This window comes from Clinocottus analis, unplaced genomic scaffold, assembly GCF_023055335.1.
Source record: "Clinocottus analis isolate CAN_PGR_092001 unplaced genomic scaffold, fCliAna1.0.p SCAF_19, whole genome shotgun sequence".
NCBI lineage: Eukaryota > Metazoa > Chordata > Actinopteri > Perciformes > Cottidae > Clinocottus > Clinocottus analis.
The window spans coordinates 4,296,271-4,320,032 of record NW_027175920.1 but is presented as its reverse complement, the minus strand read 5'-3'; the positions used below and the strand labels follow the sequence as shown (position 1 = coordinate 4,320,032).

Here is a 23,762-nt window from a genome sequence, read left to right as displayed (position 1 = left end):
AAAAGCCCCTTTTGTTTCCCAGTGCAGGGAGGGAGGGAGGTCTCTGGGGTGAACCGCCGCTCAGCTCCGCCACTCCACCCGCCATCAAAAAAAAGGAAAAAAGAAACGGGGACCGGACTTCCCACCCCTGCCTGGCGTCCTCCCTACTCACTCCCGCTTCAGCACACAAACACAGGCTCATCAGTGGTGCCACTACTACGACTGATTGTCTTTTCCTGCTACTTAATTGGGTCAGTCTGCATTGTTGCATTAAAGTCGTCTCCAACAATGACCTTGCTGTTAATGCGTGGGCTCAGCTAATGGCTTTAAGATTATTTTCTTACATATAAGTAGCAATACCATCCTGAATGTAAACGCAGGTTTCATCAGCAGGTACTTACTTGCAAAATAAAATACTTGTACAGTGCTATTTTATCATGTTATTAGCAGGTGTTTGGTCCTTCATACCGTTATATAGTAAACCACATACCACATAGATTTAAGAGTGTAAGTATAGTACTTTGTGGTATTTTGAGGAATTTGGGATCGTGTCACTTCACGTCCTTTGACATGTGCAACGACACCACATCCAACATTCACTTTGTCTGCACACACACTTAGTTGAAATCTTGTGCAAAAAGACGCTGAAATAACGCGATTACAAATGACACATTTAAAACTGTGTTTTATTTGTATAGAAATATGCTCATGTTTTACATAGCTTTGTAGTTACAAATCGTAAAAAGAATATTAACGCTATTAGAATCACAAAGGTTTTCTCACACAAACGGGAGATCTCGGAGAGAAGCCTGATGTTACTGTGTGAAATGTTAAGCTCTTTAATATACTTTACAGGTTGTGTGTGTGGGGTGCAGCTCGTTGCTCAGTAAGAGTGAAATGGGCATTACTAACAGTAGCTCTCCAAGTAGTCTTCATCTGTCCATCGTGTGCTCATGTACTATTGAAGAGGAACGGACGCTCTTTCTAGTGCAGAGAATTGATACAAACCTGCTGTGAATTCTCTCCGAACACAGTACAAAGAAGGTAATCGGGGGTTACAGAGAAATGTGAAACCCCAGTCTCTGAGCCAACATTAATATATCATTTTTATATTCATCAGTTCTATCATCGCCGCCTGAATCCGTCCTCCCCGCCTTCCTTGTGCTCCTGAGATACAGTTGAGATAAGTAGCTTCTGAGTACACAAAGCCTCCAAAAATGGCCCACAAAGCTCCCGCTTAAGCTCTCCTTTAGAAAAAAAACAACGAAAAAAAACTAGTGCTGGAACGCTCACTGCATTAGCTTTCCACTTGCTTTGTCCTTAAGACTATCAGTACTGTTTACTGTACCACCTGGTGATAAACGTTCAGTCACCTGAGAGGAAGACAGTCCAGCTCAGTTCCTCTCAATTTGCTCGATGTCGAGCTCGCCTCCAAGTTGATACACGTCCTTCCTCATGCTGCACAGCCCCGCCCACAGAGGCTCGTTGTCCTTCCCATTGGTCGTCCCCGGCATCCAGTCCGCCTCCTCGATGGTGGGGTCGGACGGCGCGTTCCTGGTGGTCTCGCCCTCTTTGGTCCAAGGCTGAACGGCCTCCAGGCCGCGTCTGTTTGCTGACGAGTCGTCGGCGTAACACTGCGCGGCGCTCCTGAGGGTGGGCGGGGCCTGGCTCGACTCGCCGCTATCTTCGCTTGTGATTCCAGGGCAGCTGAGGCTGTAGAAATTACGAAGTTTCTGTGGAAGTACAGCAAGGCTTACAATTAATGGCCTCATTTAAACAATCATTAACTTAAAACAAATATGTCAATCCCTTTGGTCTGGCAGAAGTCTATAGTCGCCATTGTGATCAATCAAAACCCATTTCCTTCCTCTTGGACTATGACCCATGTCTCAACTAGGGCACAAACAAAACTAAAAAGGCATACAATCCCTCTACTGTACTCATATGTGGGTGCGTCAGTGAGCTCAGAGCAAGACACTGAGCAACAACCACTGTAATATAAAAAAAGTAAAAAAGATTTGACGGGTATAAATTTAGCATGCATTACATATTGGAGCAACTGGTGGTTGACTGGTGGATGAGTGAGGCGATGCGAACCGAGGTCCAGGCAGCAAGTGGCCAGATACCCAGAGGGCAGACATCACTCATGTCGGCCTTCGGACTCTGTGTGCATTGTACAGATCCAGTGAAAGGCCGGCATACATCTGGGAAACCCAGGAACCTCCTTCGGCAAATCCACATGTGCCAACTCTGCTGCAGGCAAGAGCGCTGTGACAGCTGTGCGTGCTGGAGTGGAAGGCTTTGTGACAGAGGCTTATCCAATCTGTGCGGCTAATGTGGAGAGGGCAGGACAGCTGCCTCATGCCTGACCACGACGGTGTCGGGCCAGAAGGACGTGGGAGAATAAGGCCTCTGTGAAACCTCCTGTCACTTGCGTGCCCATGTAACAAGCGTTGGATTGTTGGGGGTTGCAGGTCACAGCCAAGTGTCGGAAACCACAAAAGCACAAAGTGTCGTCTCCTACCTTTTTTATGGGGGGATTTTGTCAAATGAATTGCCCAAAGAGACTCGGTTTATATTGACCTGAGTGAGAGAGAGTCAAACGTAAAAGGGAAACGATTCAGTGAGAACGGTCTCCGCGCCGGCCTGCCACGCAGGAGATCAAACGCAGCGCTGCCGTTTTTCTTGGCTTCGTTCAAGCGGGTCCAGTTGTCAGCACCGGGCCAGTGTCACATTGCTGCCTCCTGCATTAGCACCTCCGTCCCAACCGTCAGATTTTCTGGCCCAGGCCATGGGACCGGACTGATAAGGCTACGAGTAGTCTGGACTATAGCAAAACACCGCCGACATGATCGACATGAACTACACAAAGTGCACATTACATTTCATTTGGCTGACGCGTTTATCCAAAGCGACCTATAATGAGTGCATTTCAACCATGAGAGTATGAACTCGGAACAACAAGAATCAAGAAAGTACAAGTGTAGCCCTAACAGAGGAGCGGAGGAGGCGGTCTGCAGAGGAAGAGCTTCGGGCAGTGTCCTCACACAACTTACTGCACCACTTTACAATGCGGGTCATGAATAAGTGCTGGTAGTGTCCAGTTTGTCTGCTTCTCTCTCTGTGTGTGAATGAAATGGAGAAGACCTTACTGACCTTGACTCTCCATCAATACAAAGCTGATCAATAGCTCATGAGGCCCGGTTGTGGCAGCGATCCACCCACTGAGCTGAATTTACAGAAATCAATATCTCTTTACCCAACACGCATCTCCCCTGTGTGACGATCTATAACCTCTGCCACAGCTGCTCTACTTCCTGACATTCATAGAGCCGCAGTGAGCCACGCAGAGGGTGGCAGTTTCTCCCTGAGTAAGCTACACCGCTGTGGCGAGTGGATGAGAGGACACTTCAGAGACACACTCAGCACTGTGAGCAACCTTTGAATAGTAAGGTGACTTTGAGTACTGATATGGTGACGTGTGTGTGTGTGTGTGTGTGTGTGTGTGTGTGTGTGTGTGTGTGTGTGTGTGTGTGTGTGTGTGTGCCGTAAAGAGTGTCGAGCAAGTTTGGTCGTCGCATATTTTTCTATTGTGGTTTTCTGAAGTCTTTGCAGCTTCAATCAATAACGAATCACAAATTGTTAAGTCTATAAAATGGCAGAAAATAATGAAAATTGCCCGTCGCAAGTTCCCAGAGTTCAAGGTGACAGCTTCACATTTGAGATGACGGGGCAGACAAAGGTGGGGCATTATTGATTGATAAAAGGTCTCAAAACAATTAGTAGATTGTAAAAAAAAAAAAAAGTCAATTCATCAGCTCTACCTCTGGGTTTAGTTGCATAACTGGGCCAAAAATAATCTGAAGTAATCTATTCCAAGACTTCCCTCTAAACCAGATTCACTTGAGAAGGTTTGAAGACGTCAAAAGGAAAATGCAATAAAAAACGCGTCAGTCCCTGTAATGATGGAGGAACTGAGCACACAATGCACAAACAGCAGGGAAGACTCAACGCCAACAATCTCGGCACCCTGACGCTCCACTGTGAAAATATTGTTAGTCGCCTCGCCTGAGGCTGTCATCTCCAACGCTGACCTCGTCCCTGTTTGGAGCGTGTGTGGCGTCTGCTCGTCGTGTCACAGCAGCGCTGTTGTTGAGACTCGGCTGAACTCTGGGTGACTTTCTCAGAGGGGCCAAGTCCAGCTCTGTGTTTATGGTCGGTGTACGTGTGAAACTTAACTACGAGACAAAAACGCTTGTCAGGATGTGCGGATGTCTGTTGAAACACTTCATGGTTTTGTGAGATCATTTCTTTTGTGAAAACATATTTGTCTGATCATTTGACTGTCATCTTAAATCCTGTTTTGATCAAAACATCTTAATCCAATCCTATTTAAAAACATTTAAAAATGAAAAAAGAAGGTAATTCTATGCTTTGTGTGCTCCATTTTCTAAATGCACAACCACATAATGGAATGTGACCCAGCACAGGGCCTGCATGACTGCACGCTGGCCTTCATTTAACGACGATGCCTGCAGAAACACTTTGAGGTGTGCTGATGGAGAACAGACACAATGGCGTGACCTTGGTTGGAAGTGTTTGTTTATCCAATATGGCAGGAGAAAGTTGCCACAACAGCGTAGTGTAACGAGCTGATGTTAGTGAGACTGATGGACTGAGCAGAGCTTCCATCTTGAGGGTCTCGTCTCGCATGCTCTGGACTCTTTCGGAGCACATGAGCAGGCTGTGGCAAGTTCAACCAATAAATAAAAGGGCACATAAAATGCTCCTTGCAATTACTTCTGAAAAGTTATAGGACTTGCTCAGGTGCAACACTAAATACACAGTTGAGATAAGGCATCAAGTGATGTTAAGCAGAATACATACTCCTTAAATTGTAAACCTAACTGGCAGGGATTGCAGTATTTAAGTGTCTATTGTCCTGATTAAACCTGATATTAAGCAGTTTTTTTCTGCAGATGTTTTTCAAAAGTAAACCTTTTATAAAAAAAAACATACCTGTGTCATCTTGGCCAGGTCCAAAGAAGGCCTCTGCTTCTGTGTGTCAGCTGGTCTTCTGCGCTTCACGCCGATCTTCTTGTCGTTGAGGACGCACGGCTGTGAGCGGCTACGGGCGAGACCCCCCTCTCCGCCGCGGCGCTCCAGCTCGGGCGTGGAGTCGGGGGAGCTGGCTGGCGAGGGTCCGCGAGGCTCGGGGAGGCAGATCTGTTCATGCGAGAGGTAGAGGGGCTGCGCGGAGGGCTCGGAGGACAGGATCATGGAGGAGGAAGGCGTCAGACCGGTGAAGGCGGAGGGGCAAGGGAGAGGCCGGCTGAAGCACGGCAGCTCCAGCGTGTTGGAGCGGGCGGGCAGGCTGAAGCTGGAACTGCGCTGCATGGCCGGGAAGCCCAGCTGCGCGTTGGCCGCCGCGCCGCCGCGCTGGACGCTGCTGCCGCTGTGGCACCGCCTCTTCTCCACCGTTGTCCACACGCGAGAGCTCTGAGGGCGCCAGGTGGAGCGGCAGCCACCGAGCTCATCCGAGCAAGACAGGGACCGGCACTGCCGCTTGCTGGGGGGTGCGGTGGAGTGCGAGGCCGCGGCCTCGGTCAGGCTGAGGTCGTGCAACAAGCTGGTGATTGTGGTCGAAGTGGAGCCGACGTCCCAATCCCAGTGGGCAGAACTCTTGTGCACCTCCGGCAGGACGTCCCACAGGCTCTCCAGGCTGGTCCCAACTGGCCTCTGCTGTACAGCACAGCTGTGACCCAACTCACGCCACCGGCTCGTCTCTGCAACAGAAGGCCATTTTCATTTTGAATGAAATAACCGTTGAAAACGAGATCACAGACAAGATAAAAGACATTTTTTATGGGGTTATTTGCACACCAAGTCACTGAATTTTGGCTGAAGAAGGTAAACACTAAATAAAACATTTAGTCTATAATGTTTGCATTTTGATGTTGTTGTACGTCATGAACGGTTATGTAAAGAACTTTGTGTGAATGTAACAGGCCAAAAAAAGATTAAGCTTATGTACAAATGAACTTTAACAATATGGGAAACAAGTGAGCCTTTGAATAAGATGTTTCCCTGAGGCAACATAGGTTGTCATATGACTGCCAGCTTCTATTCAGGATCAACTTAAATCATAATTATTCTGCACACACACGCACAAACACACAAACTAGGTTTACGACTGTTGATCTCTGATATTGGCTTGTAAAAGGGTTAGCTTCCCGCTCTTGACACTTCATTTTTCCATTATCACATTTTACTTGCAAAAAATGCATCAGACTCAGTGTTCCAGGTTTTGCCGCATTTGTTTTTTGGAGAACAAATCGTAAAATATGCATAGACGGTCAGACTTGGTGTGCAACGTCCTTTAGACAAACACAAAATGAGAATGACTTTCGACATGAGCCTCCCAGGAGAAACCATCCTTTAATCTACAAATCATAGATCTACAATCATTAGAGGTTATGTTTGACAAGCTCATCCGTGACAGTCTCCAGTCTGGGTCAGCGCATTGGTCCCAGTATATGTACTTTGTAATGACTCTACTCACTGCTTTTGAAATATGCCACTAAAAATAACTGGTATGCTCCAGGCACTGTTTTAGTGTCACAGAGTGTAATCACAGCTAATTGGGAAGGGGATCGAGCTCAATGTCTAACTGAATACCAAACCTTGACTCTGCTGATAACCCGTCATAAACATTTGGACTAAAGCTTATCGTCTTGTATTTTTTTTGTTGAGATTGGCAAGAGCTCCATGTCAAACCAGCTCCCTATCAGCCATTACCGATCAGCTCTGCACTAGTACTGCCGCTACCATGCCAGGAAAGTACCTGTTATTCCCACAACACTCTCTGAGTTGCTGAATGGGTCAGCCAACTGAAATGGTCAGTCAACTCTGAGTCAGACGCTAAACGTCGAGGCCGCTCGCTGCCCACTCCTGGTGTGCAAAAAGGTCTATTCTTCTCCACTGGAAATTCAAACAAATCCAAAATACCATCTGCAGTACACGGGGCAGGAGGAAGAACAAAGGCCAGTGTGAACAACACCTACTGCTGCCGCTGTGTACTCTGCCAGTATCACACACTCCATGCCAAGATACTACAATCACAGAATACCATTTTAATCTTACAATACAAAGACTGTAAAAGGCTGTTAGTCATTAGGCATAGAAGTCACAACCAAATTTTCAACTTGAGGACAACATGTCCACAGCTCTAAAGCATGTAGGAGTGCCATAGGATTCCAGCTAATGATAAGCCGCGAACACTTAGTCATTAACACACATTCATCTTGGCTGAAACACCCGTCAGACATGTTCCGCATTATATCGTGTGACCGTCAACCGGAAGCAATGGAGACTGACTTGCTGCCATTCTGCCAAAACCTTCTCAGAAATATCACAATATGCCAATCAGCTTCAAAAGTCTGCTGTCGCAAAACACTTTTTCTGAGCTCCACAAGCTGCTGAGGACCATTTGAAGCGCATATTTACTTGTCATGTACAGTCGACGAGGATGGCGCATTAGCTTACGACCGTGTTCCACTTAGTTAGCTCGCGGCCAACGCTCTTCACTGCACTACAACCCTCAGATTCTCCCTCAGCTAAACTGCTAGTAACTGTTAGCGGTGAGCCGCCGCCATGCTGAGTCATGTGGAGGCAATAGATATGCTCTGAATTCCATATTGAACACCTTTCACCAATTCTAATGAAATACCTTGTTTTGTTTGGCATCTAGAAACTGATCTTATCTTATTTAGATTTTCAGAATATATTTTATTACTAAAATCACTCATTTGGTTATTTAATGCTGACATTTTCCATATGACAGAACACACTTACAGGTGTGAATGTGTACATTGAAGAAAAAAAGATTACTCTTACCCATGAGTCCACAAGAGAAAAGTGCAGTTCCCTGGGTCATGGTCTGTGCCTGGAACTGCAGAAATGAAAGAGAAATTCACTGTCAGCTCTGGAGAAAGTCACATGAATGGGTTTGCATGATATGTACAGGAGGTTCTAGTATTAACAAGTCAAGAAATCAACAAATACAAATTAAAACTTACTGTAAAGTCATATTTTGTGTATGTATATTTGTCAATACATTTTGTATTTCTGCTGAGGAATGAAATATAGATGCAACCCATAAACAGAGAGTGTTCCAATATAAATGCCTCCGATTGACACACGAACAGCTTGGCGCATGATGACTTCATGTCACGTGGCTGAAAGGGCAAACTCAGTCCACATTGGTGAGGGGATTTTCTCACTCCGCGCTGGCAGAAAGAAGGTTTCTATTGCATGGATGCTGATTGGAAAATGAGTCAGAGTTGGTCTGCCCAGAGGAACTAAAATACTCCATTGTCATTTTGACTCCAGTAAAGGAAGCGCGGGGGATTCAAAAACCAGATGACAAACGGCCTGGCAGCTAGTAGGATACAATTATCATAAATTGTAAGAAAAACAAGCTTTTTTCCCAACGTTCAACATCATTTCCTGACATTTAGTAAGTCAAAACATATTCAGTTTCTGAAAGATTTGAATCAGACGTCATATTTAAGATCTAATTAAAGTTGACAACGCAGAGACATATAATGTAGAGCTATTAAATTGACTTGGAACAATTAGTGGCAGGCAACAATTTCTTGATTTAGGCCCAATTCCAAACCACCATCGACACCCTCTCCCTGCGCATTTCCACCCTGCGTTTGCATTGAAGGTCCACCATATTAATGCCAGCAACCAAACCAATGTGTAGTGGGTTATGAAGTCCTCCAACAGCGAGTAAACCTCAACGCAGACTCACCTGCTGGCCTTACTGACCATGTGCAACACAGTGTCCGTACGAAAACTCTACAAACATGGAGTCGTAAACTGCTAGAACGTTTTTTTTTTTTACTATTTATACTACTCTTGCTAATTTTAGCATTCTTATTAGCACTGTTGTTATATATTGTATCATACATATTTCTCATTTACATTTCCATAATGTATTGTAGTTATAATATAATACACATATTTGTACATGTGTAATCCTTATTTTCATATAATTTCCCTAGATAATATATTTCCATTCCAGAATTAATAGTTTTCTGGAGCAGCACCTTGACATCTACTTTCAAACATAAAATTACACGTTACGCCAAAAAAAGAAGCAGAAAATAACCTCTCACCGGGCCCAAATCTGTACTTTTGGATGCTACATCATCGGCGCCCTTTTTTTCCAGTGTTTTCTTGAAAATGATCACCATGACAACACACATCTTTGTCCCAAGTTGTTCCAGTGAGGGCAAGAAAACCTGGCGTCCATCTTGACCGGCATGGTGCGAGCGTGCTGGTTTCTCATAAGCTTAAGACGGCGGCCTCGACTCCTTCAGGAATGTGCCTTCACTCCTCGGCGCAATCCTGAGCGGACACACAAAGATGAGCACGGGATTAGAATTCTGTACATTTCTGACATTCTGACAACCACATAAGCAGAGAACAAACCCGCTGGATTGAGGAGAGCAATATCACCCCGAGTGGACGCTCTGCAACACAGAGTCAATGGAGGGTTGAACCCAGTGCTCTCTTCGGGAGCAAACATGACTTCAGAGGTTGTCTTGTTAAGTGAGTAGCTTCATTCATCGAAGAGGACGCCGGCTGCATTCTCCGCACTTACAATGGATTCCAATCCACAAAGAAAAGTGTCATTGAGTATTAAAACAACCAAAAAACTCTCTCTGCCTGATTGATCTGTGTGCTTATCATGAAGCAAACACTTGTTGCATTAGCAGTTCAAATAGCAGGTGCTAATTCTGGCAAGAGTTTCGACCAGGCGGCAACCTCCGGTAAAGGCTTTAAGTCAATGTGGAAGTTTTAAAACTTGCATTCTCTGTACTGGCCATCAGGGTTGAAAAAGAGGTCAGATTGTATGGAAGTCTATGAGAAAATGAATAAAATTTTTGATGTATTACCTCAGTAAACATTGTAAACATGAGTTTATGGTCTCAATCGCTAGTTTGAAGTATTAGTCAATACAGAAAGATGTTTATTTCGTAAATAATCATCTCTTTAAAAGTAAAAAAAAAAAGACCATAATGCAGGTTATGCTTTCGGGCGCACTTACTGTGATTGACAGGTCACTCCCCCACATTCCAAATATGGTCACTTCTGTTCATTGGTTGCAAAAAACAAGATGGCGACGGCCATATCACCATACTCAAGGCTTCATAACGGCAGTCCACAAACCAATGGGTAACGTCTATGGTTTTGACGCCATAAGGGAACACTAGTTACCACTTACAGGGACGTAGAATCTTTCCCCATGTTGTGGAGAAACTGTTATGTTATGTGGCTTATGCTGCATTTGAACTTCTCTGAATCCAAGTACTCTAGTGAACCTGTTCAACTTCTACAAAAGTCAAATTTGCAGGGTGGAAATTCAAGAGAGGTTGGTGGTTTTGACCAGCTCTTTCAATTCTCAAGTGAGCGAGCAAACATGACCAGGAAACGCTCGCTTTGATTCGCGAAGGGCGTTGCCTATTTCGCCATATGTGGTAGCGTGTGAATTGGAATTACACTGCATTTTCACTTCCACGTGGTTTCTCCACTGTGTCACCAAAACAAGAACTTTATACCTTGTTTTGTTCCGGCCTGTCGATGTGGGGATTATCAGTCATCTGAGAGAGCGAGTTTCCTCAAAGTGTCCCACACTGGAGTACACAAAGAGGAATAGAGCAAAGTCAAAGTTGTGTAATTGAATCCTCAGGGGCTGGCTGGGAATAGCTGACCTTGCGGTTATCAAAACAACCCTTTTCGCATTAGTGCTGCACCACGGTTACAGTACGCAGCTGATTAGCCACGGATGCAGATCTATACAACCATCGCAGAGTATCTTTCACTACCACTAGATCAGTTCCACTCGAGGTGACGTCACCAAGGGGATTGAAACAAAGTGCGGCGGACACAAGATGGTCGTAGGTCAGAGGATGTTTTAACGACAGAACGACCGCGAGCAGAACGAAAAGGAGAAAGAGACGGCGTACGTAAAACAAACGGGCGCTCTGTGCAGAGGATCGGACACCGTGGGAAACAAAAGAGGCGACATCAGAGGTTGCGGGCGGAGTGGATGTGTGTGTGGAGGGGGAATCACAAGACCTTGTGGGAGCCGACACACTGGAGGGGATGTTTGCATTTGGCATATGATTTTCATTACCAACACTCGTCACGTCAGGAAAACAACTTAAACGCGAGGGTGTTTTTGGCAGAGTTCTACAAGGAGATCAGCGCGGTTCAAGGACGTCGGTCGGCTTTAAGTCGTGGCCTTGTGTGAACGGAACAGAACAGATCAAAGCTTGGAGCTGGAGTAGGTCAGGGCAGCTTATACTGTGCGTGACCATCAACCACGCAGATTTGTGCTCCACAGCAGAGATAACAAGGCACGTGCTGCGGTAGAGGAGTACAATGTTTATATATTACCACTAATGGCTCGGTGAAGGATGCAGATGGCAATGACACAGAAAGCAAAAACCTCGCCCAAAAGAAGGGAAATTGGCACAAAAAAAAACTAGATCACTCTTCGACACGATGTTTACCCAAACAAAAAGGTCACTAAATTATGTTTTCCTTCCCGAAAAAAAATGGAAAAGGTCTTGGCTGTAGCCTGACACTCGGGACTCTGAACCGTAAACAACATTGAAAATAACCGTAAACAACATTACGTCTCGTTACGGAGAATCGCAACAGTTCATCATCTTTCTCATACTCACGCATTACGTTTTTATCCCATAAATCTGAGCAGAGTGCTTTAAATGGGCGAGGTTTATAACATAATTATAAGCATTCCTCGGCTCCATGACATAAGCTGAACACACAGTTATAAATGCCTAACCTAGCCCCACAGCCTTTGAAAGACATTCAAACTTGTGACAAGTTGTGAATCAAATATATTGGGCTTTTTTTTCATGTATGGACAAAGCTCGCCAAAGGTTTCCAAAGCTTCATGGATACACCCAAATGCACTTCTGTGTTCTGTTCAATGAGATTTCCAAAATTGTGTCCCTTCGGGGGTGCCGTTACCCTTCTGACGTCCAAAACTGCGTCGCCCCAATAACGATGCCGCCATTATCTGGCATCAGTTGGAGTCTCTATGCTTCTGCGGGCCGATAGCTCTTTATCTGGGCTCGGGCAGCAGCAACCATGACAACTGAAAAGTCTAATCTCTGAGAAGGGGGAAGAACGTTTGCAGGACGCTCCCCTCCGACGGGGGCTTTCCATCACACGCAAACAGGTCTGCAGTGACAGCCGCCGTCCTAAAAGACAGCAGTGCTGCAGCCGTGGACGAGCTGATGGCACTCCACACTTCCTTTGTGGTCACCACAAGCCTTTCAACAACCGCTGCCTTGGCGTGTCAGAAAAAGCGAGCTATCGTGCGGCTTGAATGAGCGATAGATAGGACGGGAGAGGAAACCACAGAGCCTGTTGGGTCGAAGTATGAAATGGAGGCTTCAGAGGCAGCTCAACTATCAGGAGCCCGAACAGACTCTGTTTTCGATAGAAAATAGGACACAAGACTTCTATATCGTAGATGCAACCGTTCTAAGACTCACAAATCGAGGTCAAGTCCAGAAAGACTACAGACTGTCAAGCTTAGCCATTACAATAGGCATCGCAACTGTAGCCAACCATGAAAGCTCTGTTTCCCCAATTAGAGCAGCTTTTCCATACATTACTCAGCCTGTAATCCCACAGGTTAGGCCAACATTACATAAGGATTTGGCAGCTTTGTGTCTTTGTGACTGACAATTAGAGCTAATACTAATCCATTTTATAGCACTTGGGCAGCTGGTGGAGAACACGGTTTGAAATCATTCTTGCACCTTTTATAGGCAACTGACCCAATGCTTGTGTAAACCACTTAAAGTGCTATATTTAGATTTATCACACATGCTTCAATTCCTTATTGACGCTTTCGTCCCTGCTGAGCTGAGACAAAACTTAAATCGTGAAAGCATAAATGTTACATTCAAATTTTCCGGTATCCTCCTTTGACATTCCTGCATGCAGGCCAGTCGGATCTGCGTCCTGCTCTCAACAATCCCAGGATTGTGGCCCCTCTCAGTAATCCGAGCATCTGCTGAGCACCTGAGACGTCCCACGACCTGAAACCTAACTGGGGGATTTGCGCTGCTCTTCATCACCATGCCACTTGTGAGAGGAATGCTGGGTAATAGAGTGGCTTTCCTCTTCCACTGGGAGATATTCCTCAAAAGCTTGTAACCGTGAGCAATTGGCTCTGGTGGTCTACTTCTTTGAGTTGCATGGCTTGCACGGGATCCATATTTGGAATCCTGTTTCAGCAGTTCCTCATGTCATAATGATGGGTGTGTTTACAGATCATGCAATAAAAAAAGCCAAGACAGACATGCAGGGCTCAAGAAGGCTGAATAATTGAATAACAAATTGCCAAACAAGTTCTGCTTTTTTTCCTGCAGCACTGTGCATCGCGTTCACAGTGAAAATACAAGGCTTTTGAAACCCGAAACTTTCTTTGTTGGCGTTTTCATTAATTAGATGGCACAAAGGGCAGGTGCCACCAAGTTTTGCCACGGCTGACTGACTGAAAAGACATTTATGAAACTCATTGTAAGCTGGAGGCAAGCCCACAGCTGTCTGCATGTTCACAGACATTAGGCTATGTCAAACAGGAGGCACACTCTACATTTAAAGCAGCCCGGCTTCAATAGTAGTTATCAGGCTCAGTTGAGGGCCTGGGGTACAGCCAAGGTCTCACAAGCATGCAGCTGCCCACTTACCATAAACACAAAAGCTCAGCATGGCTATGCATGGCAGCCAAGGAGGCCTACGTTTTAAAGCAAGCCTGCTGTTTAATCATCTCATACATAATCACTTGCACTGTATATATTTGTCCGGAACAAGAGCTTTGTTGAGCTCTGTAATCGAGGCATTCAACAAACCTGTCCGAGTTTGAGAGAAATGTTGTCCAGTTGAATGCTAACTCTAACAAAGTCTCTTAATTACAAAGAGTTGGAGACACAACACTCTCTTACTACCACAGTAGAATAAAATTGCATGTTAATAGACCCACATAAGACTAAGTCCCATCCAGTGGACACTGCTCTAATAACTTTCAATCCAAATTAAGAGTGGAGGGGAACGAGCACTCCTGAGTTTTACATGCAGGAATGCATCCATCCCCCACACTGAATTTCTACTGAAACAACACGAGAAAGCCAGGGAAATAACTTTTTTTCTAGATAAGTGTTTGAACAACGTCATAACAGTGGCATTACAATTTACAGGACCCTGGAGGGTTTTCATTTCAAAGCTGTCTTTGTCTAAATGTCCTAATATTTCAAGTGATATGAACATGGAAAGCAATGTCATCCACAAACTCTGATGGGCAGCCTCTTTTATACTTGAGCTAAAACTCTTGAACGCTTTTTCAGATGAGTTTGCCAGCCCTCCAGGTGGATGCCTCTCAGTTTCAGTAGAAAAAGGCCCTGAAAACTGAGCTTGTCCAAGTAACCAGCACAAACAGTCCTTTAAACCCCTTTTCCAAAATCCCTCATGAAAGGGAAATGAGTTTGGCAAAGAAATTGGTGTGACGGGAGCTCACAGAATGTTACACGCAAGCTACAGAGCAAACGGGATTTTAAACATGACAGAAGGGCCACAAGCAACTGATGATAAAATATGAAATGTACTGCGTCAAAAAGTAACAGGACACATGTGTATTCGAGCAGAAAGTCTGTTATTTAATATTTGTTTAAATGGTAATGTGTGCATGTTCAAGCCACTAATTAACTCAACAGATATACTCATGGCCATGGGACAGTGAGAAATTCTGGTTTGACAAGCTCTAGTTTTTATGATCCCACTGAGCACTAACATTGCAGAATCGGTTGGATTGTATGTCAGCCAACTCTGTCTTCATACCTGAGGGTAGAGTTGGCTGGATAGAGATAAGACAACAACATTCCATTGCTAGGGCACAAACTGTAACATAATAAAGAGTCCGAGAACTAAATGACATGGGCATCAATTGATGTGGCATCAGATTTAAAGGTCATGCAGCTGCTTATTAAACAATTGTAAACAGGTTTTTTTTTTAGGTCTTTTACATTTGCAACCATACTCCACTGACCTATCTTGCCTGTAGTGTCGTGTATGAGTTAAACCCCAGTTTTAGATCAGAATATTTTGGGTTTTAAAGACAATTTACAAACAAATAAACATAATCCAATGAACATAGTATCTCTTCGCAAACTTCGGTCATTTTGTCAACGAATCGGTTTGAGTTCACAATTATTGTCAGATGTAAAACAAGCCAAGCATTCTCGGGCTGCCATTAAAAAAGATGAGTGGATGATACTGGCACAAAAACTGATAGTTTACAGACATACATTTTAAGACTCATATGCATGAGCATGTCTGAGCTTATAAACTTATTGGAACTCGTTGAAATAAATCTCCACTATAACATTGCATTGTATTATGACTGCAACTATTTGTGCCAATACAGACATAATAAACAGAAGAAAGAACCAGCAAAATCAGTTCAAGCTGCATTTATGTCAGTAATAGCCCAGACAAGACAAAAGAGGCATAGCAATTGTAGTACATGAGGAAAAGTTGCTAAGCTAACTAATTACAGCTGTGTAAAGTTCTCACAGTGAATACTACTCTCTTACTAGTCACTTTTTTTGTAAATCTGTCATCATAGATATATTTAAAAACACACTTCATCACATACTTTCAAAGCACAAGGGAGCATCACACTTTATGAACTAGCTACAGATCCTCAGTTAGCTCGCGCAAACTTTATTATTTGACCAAGAAAAGTACCACTCACAAGCATCACGGAGAGCGCCTCAGATCTCCAACGACACCGGGCAGCTGGTTAGTTTCGCTGGGCCATGTTGAGTTTTGTTTCAACATAAAACCAGTACAAGGCGTTCAGGCAGGAAGCAAGACGAGCAGTTCCCTTTGCGTCCTGCTCCAGGCGGCTCCTGCAAACTACAACATTGCCCCAGTGCACTACTGTCCAAGATTGCACGCTAATGAGCCTGTGACAACATACGCGGGCGATACTACTTTTGATAGGGTAAAGGGGTGTCTGAAAAGTGATTTATGCCACAAAATCTCTCAATTTTACGTTTATTATTTATGTTTTTTGGCTTGTTTAAGGTGTATGGATAATTCAGCTGAAGCATATAGTGGTAAAAAGTAAAGCAATTATATATTTGAGACTTTCTGAAGAACTACCACCCCCGCTACTTTAACTAGTGGTCGGATCCCCCCTGCAGTAATGAAAAGTAATCACAGTTTTGAGCTACGCATATATACAGGGCACTTTCATAATATACGGTGGTGTAACACGATGACCTGCCTACTGCGTGTTCTTTAATGAGCAAGGTGGAGGGAGAGAGAGGAATATGTGTGACATTTATACATTTCTAGTTCCCCCTCGCAAAATGAATTCAGTATAAGAAGTTAAGGTTAGTCCTAAATAAATGCATTTATTCCAAACATATGTTCTTCAATTACTTTATCATGCAATATGCATGAGTTAAACTATCCGTTTTCTTTTTTTATTGCATATGCCCAAACTGTTATTACTATTATTATTTGCATGTTATATACCCAGTGATACAAACACAAACAAGATACAATATATATTAATTTGTATTTATTTTGTTTTTACTCCGGGTTTAGTTTTTATTTCAACACATATTGTGTATAAGTAGTATGTTAACCTTCACATACTATTGATATCACTTAGGCCAGTAGTTCTAACCACCAAAGTCCTTATAATTTTTAGTTTGAGTCTCTTTCATTTGGAGCCAGAATTGGTAAAAAAATAAAAATAAAAAAAACTCTATTTCCCTTTTTTTAACCTGTTAATCGTCTTTCAACTCATCTACGAGTGCGAGTTCGCCTCTGGAGGACTGCTGAATTGCCCCCTGAGCAAGTCACCGGACCCCTAAATGTGCTCCTCTGCTGTATACTAGCTCCACACTGCTCCTAATACTTGGATGGAGAGGTTACATTTTGCTGTCTGTGCTTGGACGCGTGTGGCAATAAGAATAAATTCACATATGTTTTTATAGCTATATATAACAATATCTCTACAACAATATATATATATATATATATATATATATATATATATATATATATATATATATATATATATATATATATACATATACTTATAGCTGTGCTTTTTCTTACCTTAATACAAGTTTCAACACTGTGTGTGTACACACTGTGAGCAACTGACAGCGGCAGGCAAAAATGTGTTTACTTAATGAACCTCTGAAAATTGACATGAGCCAACTATACTCATGACACGGACGCCACAAAAGTAAGGCAGCTGGATATTACTGCAACAATAACATCACATGCAGAAAGTTAATTTATTTTGTGGGAGCTGAAGTTAACACAGTGGGCCTCAGAAGGGTGGGGAGCTGAAGCTCACCCCTGGCACACTCTATTCTTAATCAAGAAGTAACATCTGTTGTGTGCCACTAATCTCCCCCAGACTGTCCTCCTCGGTTTTAGACTGTCTGTCTTTTGTGTTAAAGGGCACGAAGGATTTGTCTCCCCACTATGTAAGCTACAGTGTGGGGGTGACCGTTTTTTTCACCCAAACTCCATCAGCAGTCCAGCAAACAAATGCAGACGTTGCAAGTTGTGTTTTGTTGACTCCTCAGCAAACAATTGATCCAAACAGCTCGTTGTACGAAGTAGGTCTCTTGCAACTCATCAAGTTTGGCAGTGTGTGTTGTGACAGTCAAAACCATAGGGGGCAGTATCCACCAATCATGCATCATGCAACAAGACGTGCAACAAAACAGAACCAACCAATAGTTTCGATGTTTGAGAAACAATCAAACTTGATTTAGGTGATTTAGTCCTTTCTATTTGACTCTTTTAATGTAACTGGAGCTAGCATATGGTTGACAGTGAATAGGAAGTGAGCCCAATGCTGAGACCCCATGCAGAATGCTGTATGCCATCTGTGGTTCACCGTGGCCTCAGACAGATGGCTGAAGGACTTCTGTTACAAGAGCCATCCCTTCTCAACTTCTCCTTCTCTCACAAAAGTCCCCTTTTTATGATTTAAGTTTTCATACACATTTTTGAAACAAATAACAGTTAACTCGTTCAGTTCACAGTGTAGTTTAAATCCTGAAGGAGTCCACCTGTTCGATATGCGTATTCGAGTTCGGTTCCCCATAAGCTTTCTATCAGTGAGAACAAATTCAAAATACATAGTCAACGCTTACAAAGTTTAGTTTGGCAAAGAGGGTGACGCTTGACTAAATGAAAAACACTGACACCATTTGTCAAAAATGCAGAAGTACATGCAATACCAAGTTCACTTATTGCAGCTTGTTGTTGAAACTATTCTCTCATGTTACTCACTGGGGGAAACTGTAACTACAGTCACACCACAAAGAGAGCATATGGCTTTCATGTAACTCCATTTAAATTTCACTGCTTCTCATCCATCCCGCTAATCCTTTCCTATAATGTTTATAGCCAAGTTAATTGAACTGGCATCTCTGTGGGTTCAGGCGTCGCCTCTAAGAGGCTCTGAAGCGACATTTAAGCCAACGCATGCACACTGCTAAAATCTCCACCGCATCTGAAAGAGATGCAGCTGTTCTTCCAGGAACGGTTCATGGGTGACTGTGTGAGTGAGGTATTCAGAAAAGACGAAAAGTCACTCATAGTTACTCATAATCCTCTCATCTTACCTTTTTACAAATGAAATACCATAGATGTAAACCCTTTTGGATGTTTAGTGGGGAGAAGTGGCTTTAAGTCTATGCCTGTGTTAATGAGGAAGTGGTCAGTATTTCTCATTTTGTATCTAGACATCGAGTGGTGGAAGCAGGATACACATCTTTGAAGTGGAGTACAAGTAACAGTACCACAATGAAAACACTATACATAAAAGTTATGTTCAAATTTTACATGAGTATTAGCAGAATGACACACAGAGTAGAGGTACTGAATATATAAAATTACCCAATTTGGGCTGTTATATTATAGAAGTATTACCATCAAAGCATTAACATAATAAGCAGCCATTTTACAATGTAGCGGGTCAAGATAAAGCCGACTACATACTGTTTTTGTAAGTATTAAGCTATCGGATCTTGTACTTAGACCTGGACCAAACTAGCCTTACAACAATGCAATGTGTTATGACATTTTGTATTTATTAATTATTTTTACAGATGTTATGCAAGTAGTGCAACAGTAGTATTCTTGTAGAATGTCAAATCTTCTCTGCTTGTATTATTTACTCTTAGGTAGTAAATATATACCACATATTTCATAACCTAATACGATGGAAATATAATGAAGTAGAAGGGTAAGTAGAAACGTAGTCAAGTAAAGTCTGAGTAGAAACTTTGGTTAACTATTTTTAGTTAATAGATATCATAATGACAATTCCCATTGATTACTTAAAAACAAAAGATATTTTTAAATGTTTAAATGAACCATTATCCTATGCTGATTTTTAGTGAATTTATAATTAATCTAGTGACAAAGTGTCGTGAAATGAACTTTTACAGAAGTCTGAAAGAAGACATGGAAGCAAAATAACCCAAAATCTCAAAATTCATCATTGTGTAAAATGTGTGAAAAATGTTTTCGCCTGAGACGTCTCCACTTGAGAGATGTTTTTCTGAAGCCCACCCACATTCTGGAGCACCTTATGAGGACAGTAACTGGTCTTCACAGTGTAGTTTGGGAAACAGATTTATTGAGCAACAGTTGCTGTGAAGTCCAGCAGTCGCTTTGCTTTGACACAATAAAAGCATAGACATTATTTTACTGCGACAGAAATTGTAGTTTAAGTAACTTTTCAAGTTTCAAGTAAAATATGTAACAATTACTTCTTTGTTTAAAGTGCAGTTTTACATCTTTGATGTTTATCGATCAATTATTTGTTAGCAGTACAACAGGCAACTTGAGATTTACCACAAAGTATAAAAACAAAACGGAACGCACTTGTGGAAATCTATAAATATATTGTATGTATTTATACATTCTACTTTTTTTTTAAACTTATTTTCTAAGTAAGTACTCACATTTCTTTGAACAGAAAGAGAGCAAATAACATGGCCTGAGTGTGACTAATACTGGGAAAATGGCACCATCTTTGGGGATTCCTCTCCTGGAGAATCCCCCTCTTGATTCTCCAAGTGCGTCTGCAGAGCCCTCAACAGCGCTCTGATGTTCCCCTCACCAAAACCTGTTGCCCCCCGTCGCTCTATCAGCTCGAGGAAGAAGGTGTCCTCTGCAAAGATGGGCTTGGTGAACACCTGGAGAAGGTATCTGGAAACAGACGATAACACGGTGAGGACCCTTTGTTGGTCTTACGTGACCCTGAGAAACACGCCGACCTGATATCGACACAGAAAGTAACTGAACCTGTGATGCAAACGCTTTTTTGAATTTCTCTCTCGTGCCTCTCACCTTCGGTTTTCAGTGGATGCGGCCTGTGATGAAGGATGCCGGCTCAGGTCCGTGTCCAGGAGAATGCCGTGCTTCGCCAGCATCTGGGGGATATGTCCCGCCTCCTCTATCTCCTGCTGTTTACCCATCTGTCACAGCACACAGGATAGTAGAAGATGACTCATTAGCAAATGTGACAAGTATATTATGTATAATGATCTAATGCAGGGGTGTTTATTGTATTGAGCAAAAATGTAAGTTGCTTTGGGTAAAAGCGTCAGCTAAATGAACTGTAATGTACCATAGCTATATAAATATATATATATATTAATTTGATGTATCAAAATGTTGTTTATGCATGTTATTGAAAACTAAATACTTAATAGATGACTAATGAAATACATCAGGTGCAGTTAATAGGCAATCGCATTCATTTCATTCCCTCGTTTTTTTCCTATGGTGGAGCTGCAAATTCACAAGCAAGTGCATGTACTACCTGCGTGTAGTAGGCTGGAGGCGGGGAGACAAACTGGACACCAGCATCAGCCATCGTATGAGCGGTAGAAACTATGTTTTTTGTAAACAGTCCAATGTGCTGGATCCCAGGAGCCCCGTGCTGCTCCAAGAAGGTGTCAACCTGATTACTGCCTGAAACAAGTGCGAGCACACAGTGATGCAGGTGTTGCGTGCCGTTAGATACGGCAGACATTAAATACCGTGAAAGTTGCGACAGTTACCTTGTCCAGGGAGGGATTCTGCAATCACAAACTTGCAGTCAGGCTCCTTTTTGTCCACAGAGGGGAGAGAGATGCCGGCTTTGCTGCATTTCCAGTACTCCATGGCGGTCAGACGCAGTCCAATGTCCTCCTGGTTTATGACAAAACCTTCATCCACATTTTCATCACTACTCAGAAGAACGAAAAGGCAGATTTATTACAGACATCAAGTCAATCAGAATGTAGAATAGTGTGGGAACAAATCAACTCTGTTAAGTTCTATGTTTTTATTTTAACTATGTATAAAATAACTATGTTATTTTATACATAGTTGAATTTTTCAAAGTTCAAGACGAAAACTTTTTTTTTTTTAATAAACAAAACTTTTGACCCTGATTTGGCTCCATACTTTACGACACAACCGTACACGTTTTGAACCCTCACCTATGAATTAAAAACCTTTGAAACCCAAAGAGCGTCTCGTACCACCTCATCACCTGGTGGGTTGTTTTCTTGGGACAGGCGTACGTGATGTGATCGAAATGTGTGACGGGACACGACGTGTCCGTTTCTGGGACGCTGCGGTCATTTCCAACGCCATGAAACCCGGGCAGGAAGCTGCCCTTGTATCCAGCCCTGTCAATTAATGTGTGGCACACATTTCCCACGACGGATTTCACCACCGAGTAGGTGACGTGACCCCAGTCGTCGTGAACGGTCGTCGGCGGAACCATGAACTCGCAGCCCATGAGGCGCAGAGCCGCGCATGACCTTTCCACGTCGTCCACCTCGAAGCACACGTTGTTTACCGTGTCCACCGGGAAACGCGAGCCGACGTCGTAAAGACACGTGCCCTGGCTGCGTTCCCTCGCGTTGACCGGTTGCGGAACGTCACGTGGTTGCGAGTACGTAATGTCGAGGTGATTCTCATTCATTCGGCTCGGTTTCTCGTTCACGATGAAAACTGCCGCTCCCTTCCTGAGAGCCAGCTGCCGGGTTCCGTCGATCTGTCTGGTGGCAAACAAACTGAACTTGAATTTAGAGACGAGGTCGCTGGAAACTTTCTCCGCGTTGGAAACGTTGATCGCAATGTGGTGCAGCCTCTTCAACAGAGCTGCCATGATGGTTCGTCTCGCCGGGAATGCAGACGAGAGCAGGCGGCGGCAGCAGGGGGCGTTGACGAAAAAAAACTGCTGTCAAATCAGAGACTGCTGTAAATATGAATGAAACAGGACTTTGCTGCAACATGTTTTCTACTGCAAACCAAGGCCCAATCCCAATCTCCACCCTTTCTGACTCACGAAGCCCGTGAGGGTTTCGGGCTGTCCCAGTGTAAAATTGTCAGGTGCTTGAGGGCAGTTATGCTCTCTGGCAAACATGTTGAGCCCTTGAATGACCCTTTCCGTAAGTCAGCATTAGACTTTGCCAAAGGGAATTACCCAGAGTTCATAGCAATGTACTACAACTACAACATTACGGATTAAAGATGGAACATAAAAACACATGAAATCAGAGGAATATATTACAGTCATCAATCATTTCGTGACAAAAACGAATAAATAGATCCTTTAAAATTACTTTTCTCATCTCGTGAGGAAGAAGTTCAAATCAGTCAATAAAAAGTAGAAAATAAATGCACAATTGTACACAACATGTTTCAATGTAGTCATAGTGTATTCATCTGTACACAAACTCTCTCTCTCTCTCTATATCTATATATGCAGAAATGTGTGTGTAGTTCCATCCATTATTCTTGTCAGTCTGCCTGTGAAATATATTACTTTTGGTTTTGATGTGTGTTGTATGAATACAATGTTGTATTATCGACCACACAATATTTGTTTTTAGATTAAACCAGAGACTAATAGTTGAGACGAACGTTACATAAAACTACACATAAAATACTTTTTGGGGATTTTCTTCAACATGTGGTGTTTGCTGTCAGATCTAAGAGCCAATCTGCTCTCAGATGTGGCGACATTGACATTGCCTCCCTTCCTTCCAGCGGGCCAAGAATTGGCTTGGGTCTTCTGCAGTTTGGCCGACGAGGGCCAAATATTTACATCAGAATCACGATCCTTTCCAAGTTTATTTGTCACTCCAATTACAGGGAGAATGTGACGCGATATGTAAACAAGATGGATCCTTTCTTGCCATAACTGCTGGGAGGAGGGATTTACAGAAGGAGAGGAGCTTCCGCAGGGCATCCAGGCACACTCCACGAGAGCTTAGTGCTAATCCATCACCCTCCTCAGAAGGACGACAGGGCTGACATCTGTGCACTCGCATTCTGGGCTTCTCTGTGCCCTTTCATCTGTTTCTATCTGTGAGATGTATGTGGATCTTCCCTGACTCATTTGTTGTTAAATGTGCTAGACCAGTGATTCTAAACCTTTTTTTCAAATAAAAACTGTTGGAAACGACACCATTAAAATCAAATCCAGGGGGTTGCCCGATCCTAAACTTTGTGATCATCTGCTCTTTGTCCATGGAATTTCAGGCTGTGATACAACCTCTCACCTGTTTGGTTTATGGAAGAACGTGGCAGTCAAGAAAATTGAAAATGGCCCT

General features: G+C 43.3%; 2 protein-coding genes across 2 annotated transcripts; both read right to left on the bottom strand.

Moving 5' to 3' along the window:
* Positions 1-669: 669 nt before the first annotated feature.
* fam53b (family with sequence similarity 53 member B) lies at positions 670-16,012 on the bottom strand. Its single transcript, XM_068583940.1, has 5 exons — positions 15,848-16,012; positions 9,165-9,396; positions 7,876-7,930; positions 4,999-5,765; positions 670-1,712 (listed from the first exon to the last, which is right to left on the bottom strand). The coding sequence occupies exons 2-5, from the start codon at positions 9,252-9,254 to the stop codon at positions 1,374-1,376; spliced, it is 1,251 nt and encodes a 416-aa protein (XP_068440041.1). The 5' UTR covers positions 9,255-9,396; positions 15,848-16,012; the 3' UTR covers positions 670-1,373.
* A 3,748-nt stretch (positions 16,013-19,760) lies between these two features.
* On the bottom strand, positions 19,761-22,443 carry hpdl (4-hydroxyphenylpyruvate dioxygenase-like). Its single transcript, XM_068583487.1, has 5 exons — positions 21,636-22,443; positions 21,213-21,379; positions 20,972-21,123; positions 20,497-20,624; positions 19,761-20,355 (listed from the first exon to the last, which is right to left on the bottom strand). The coding sequence occupies exons 1-5, from the start codon at positions 22,310-22,312 to the stop codon at positions 20,154-20,156; spliced, it is 1,326 nt and encodes a 441-aa protein (XP_068439588.1). The 5' UTR covers positions 22,313-22,443; the 3' UTR covers positions 19,761-20,153.
* Positions 22,444-23,762: the final 1,319 nt, after the last annotated feature.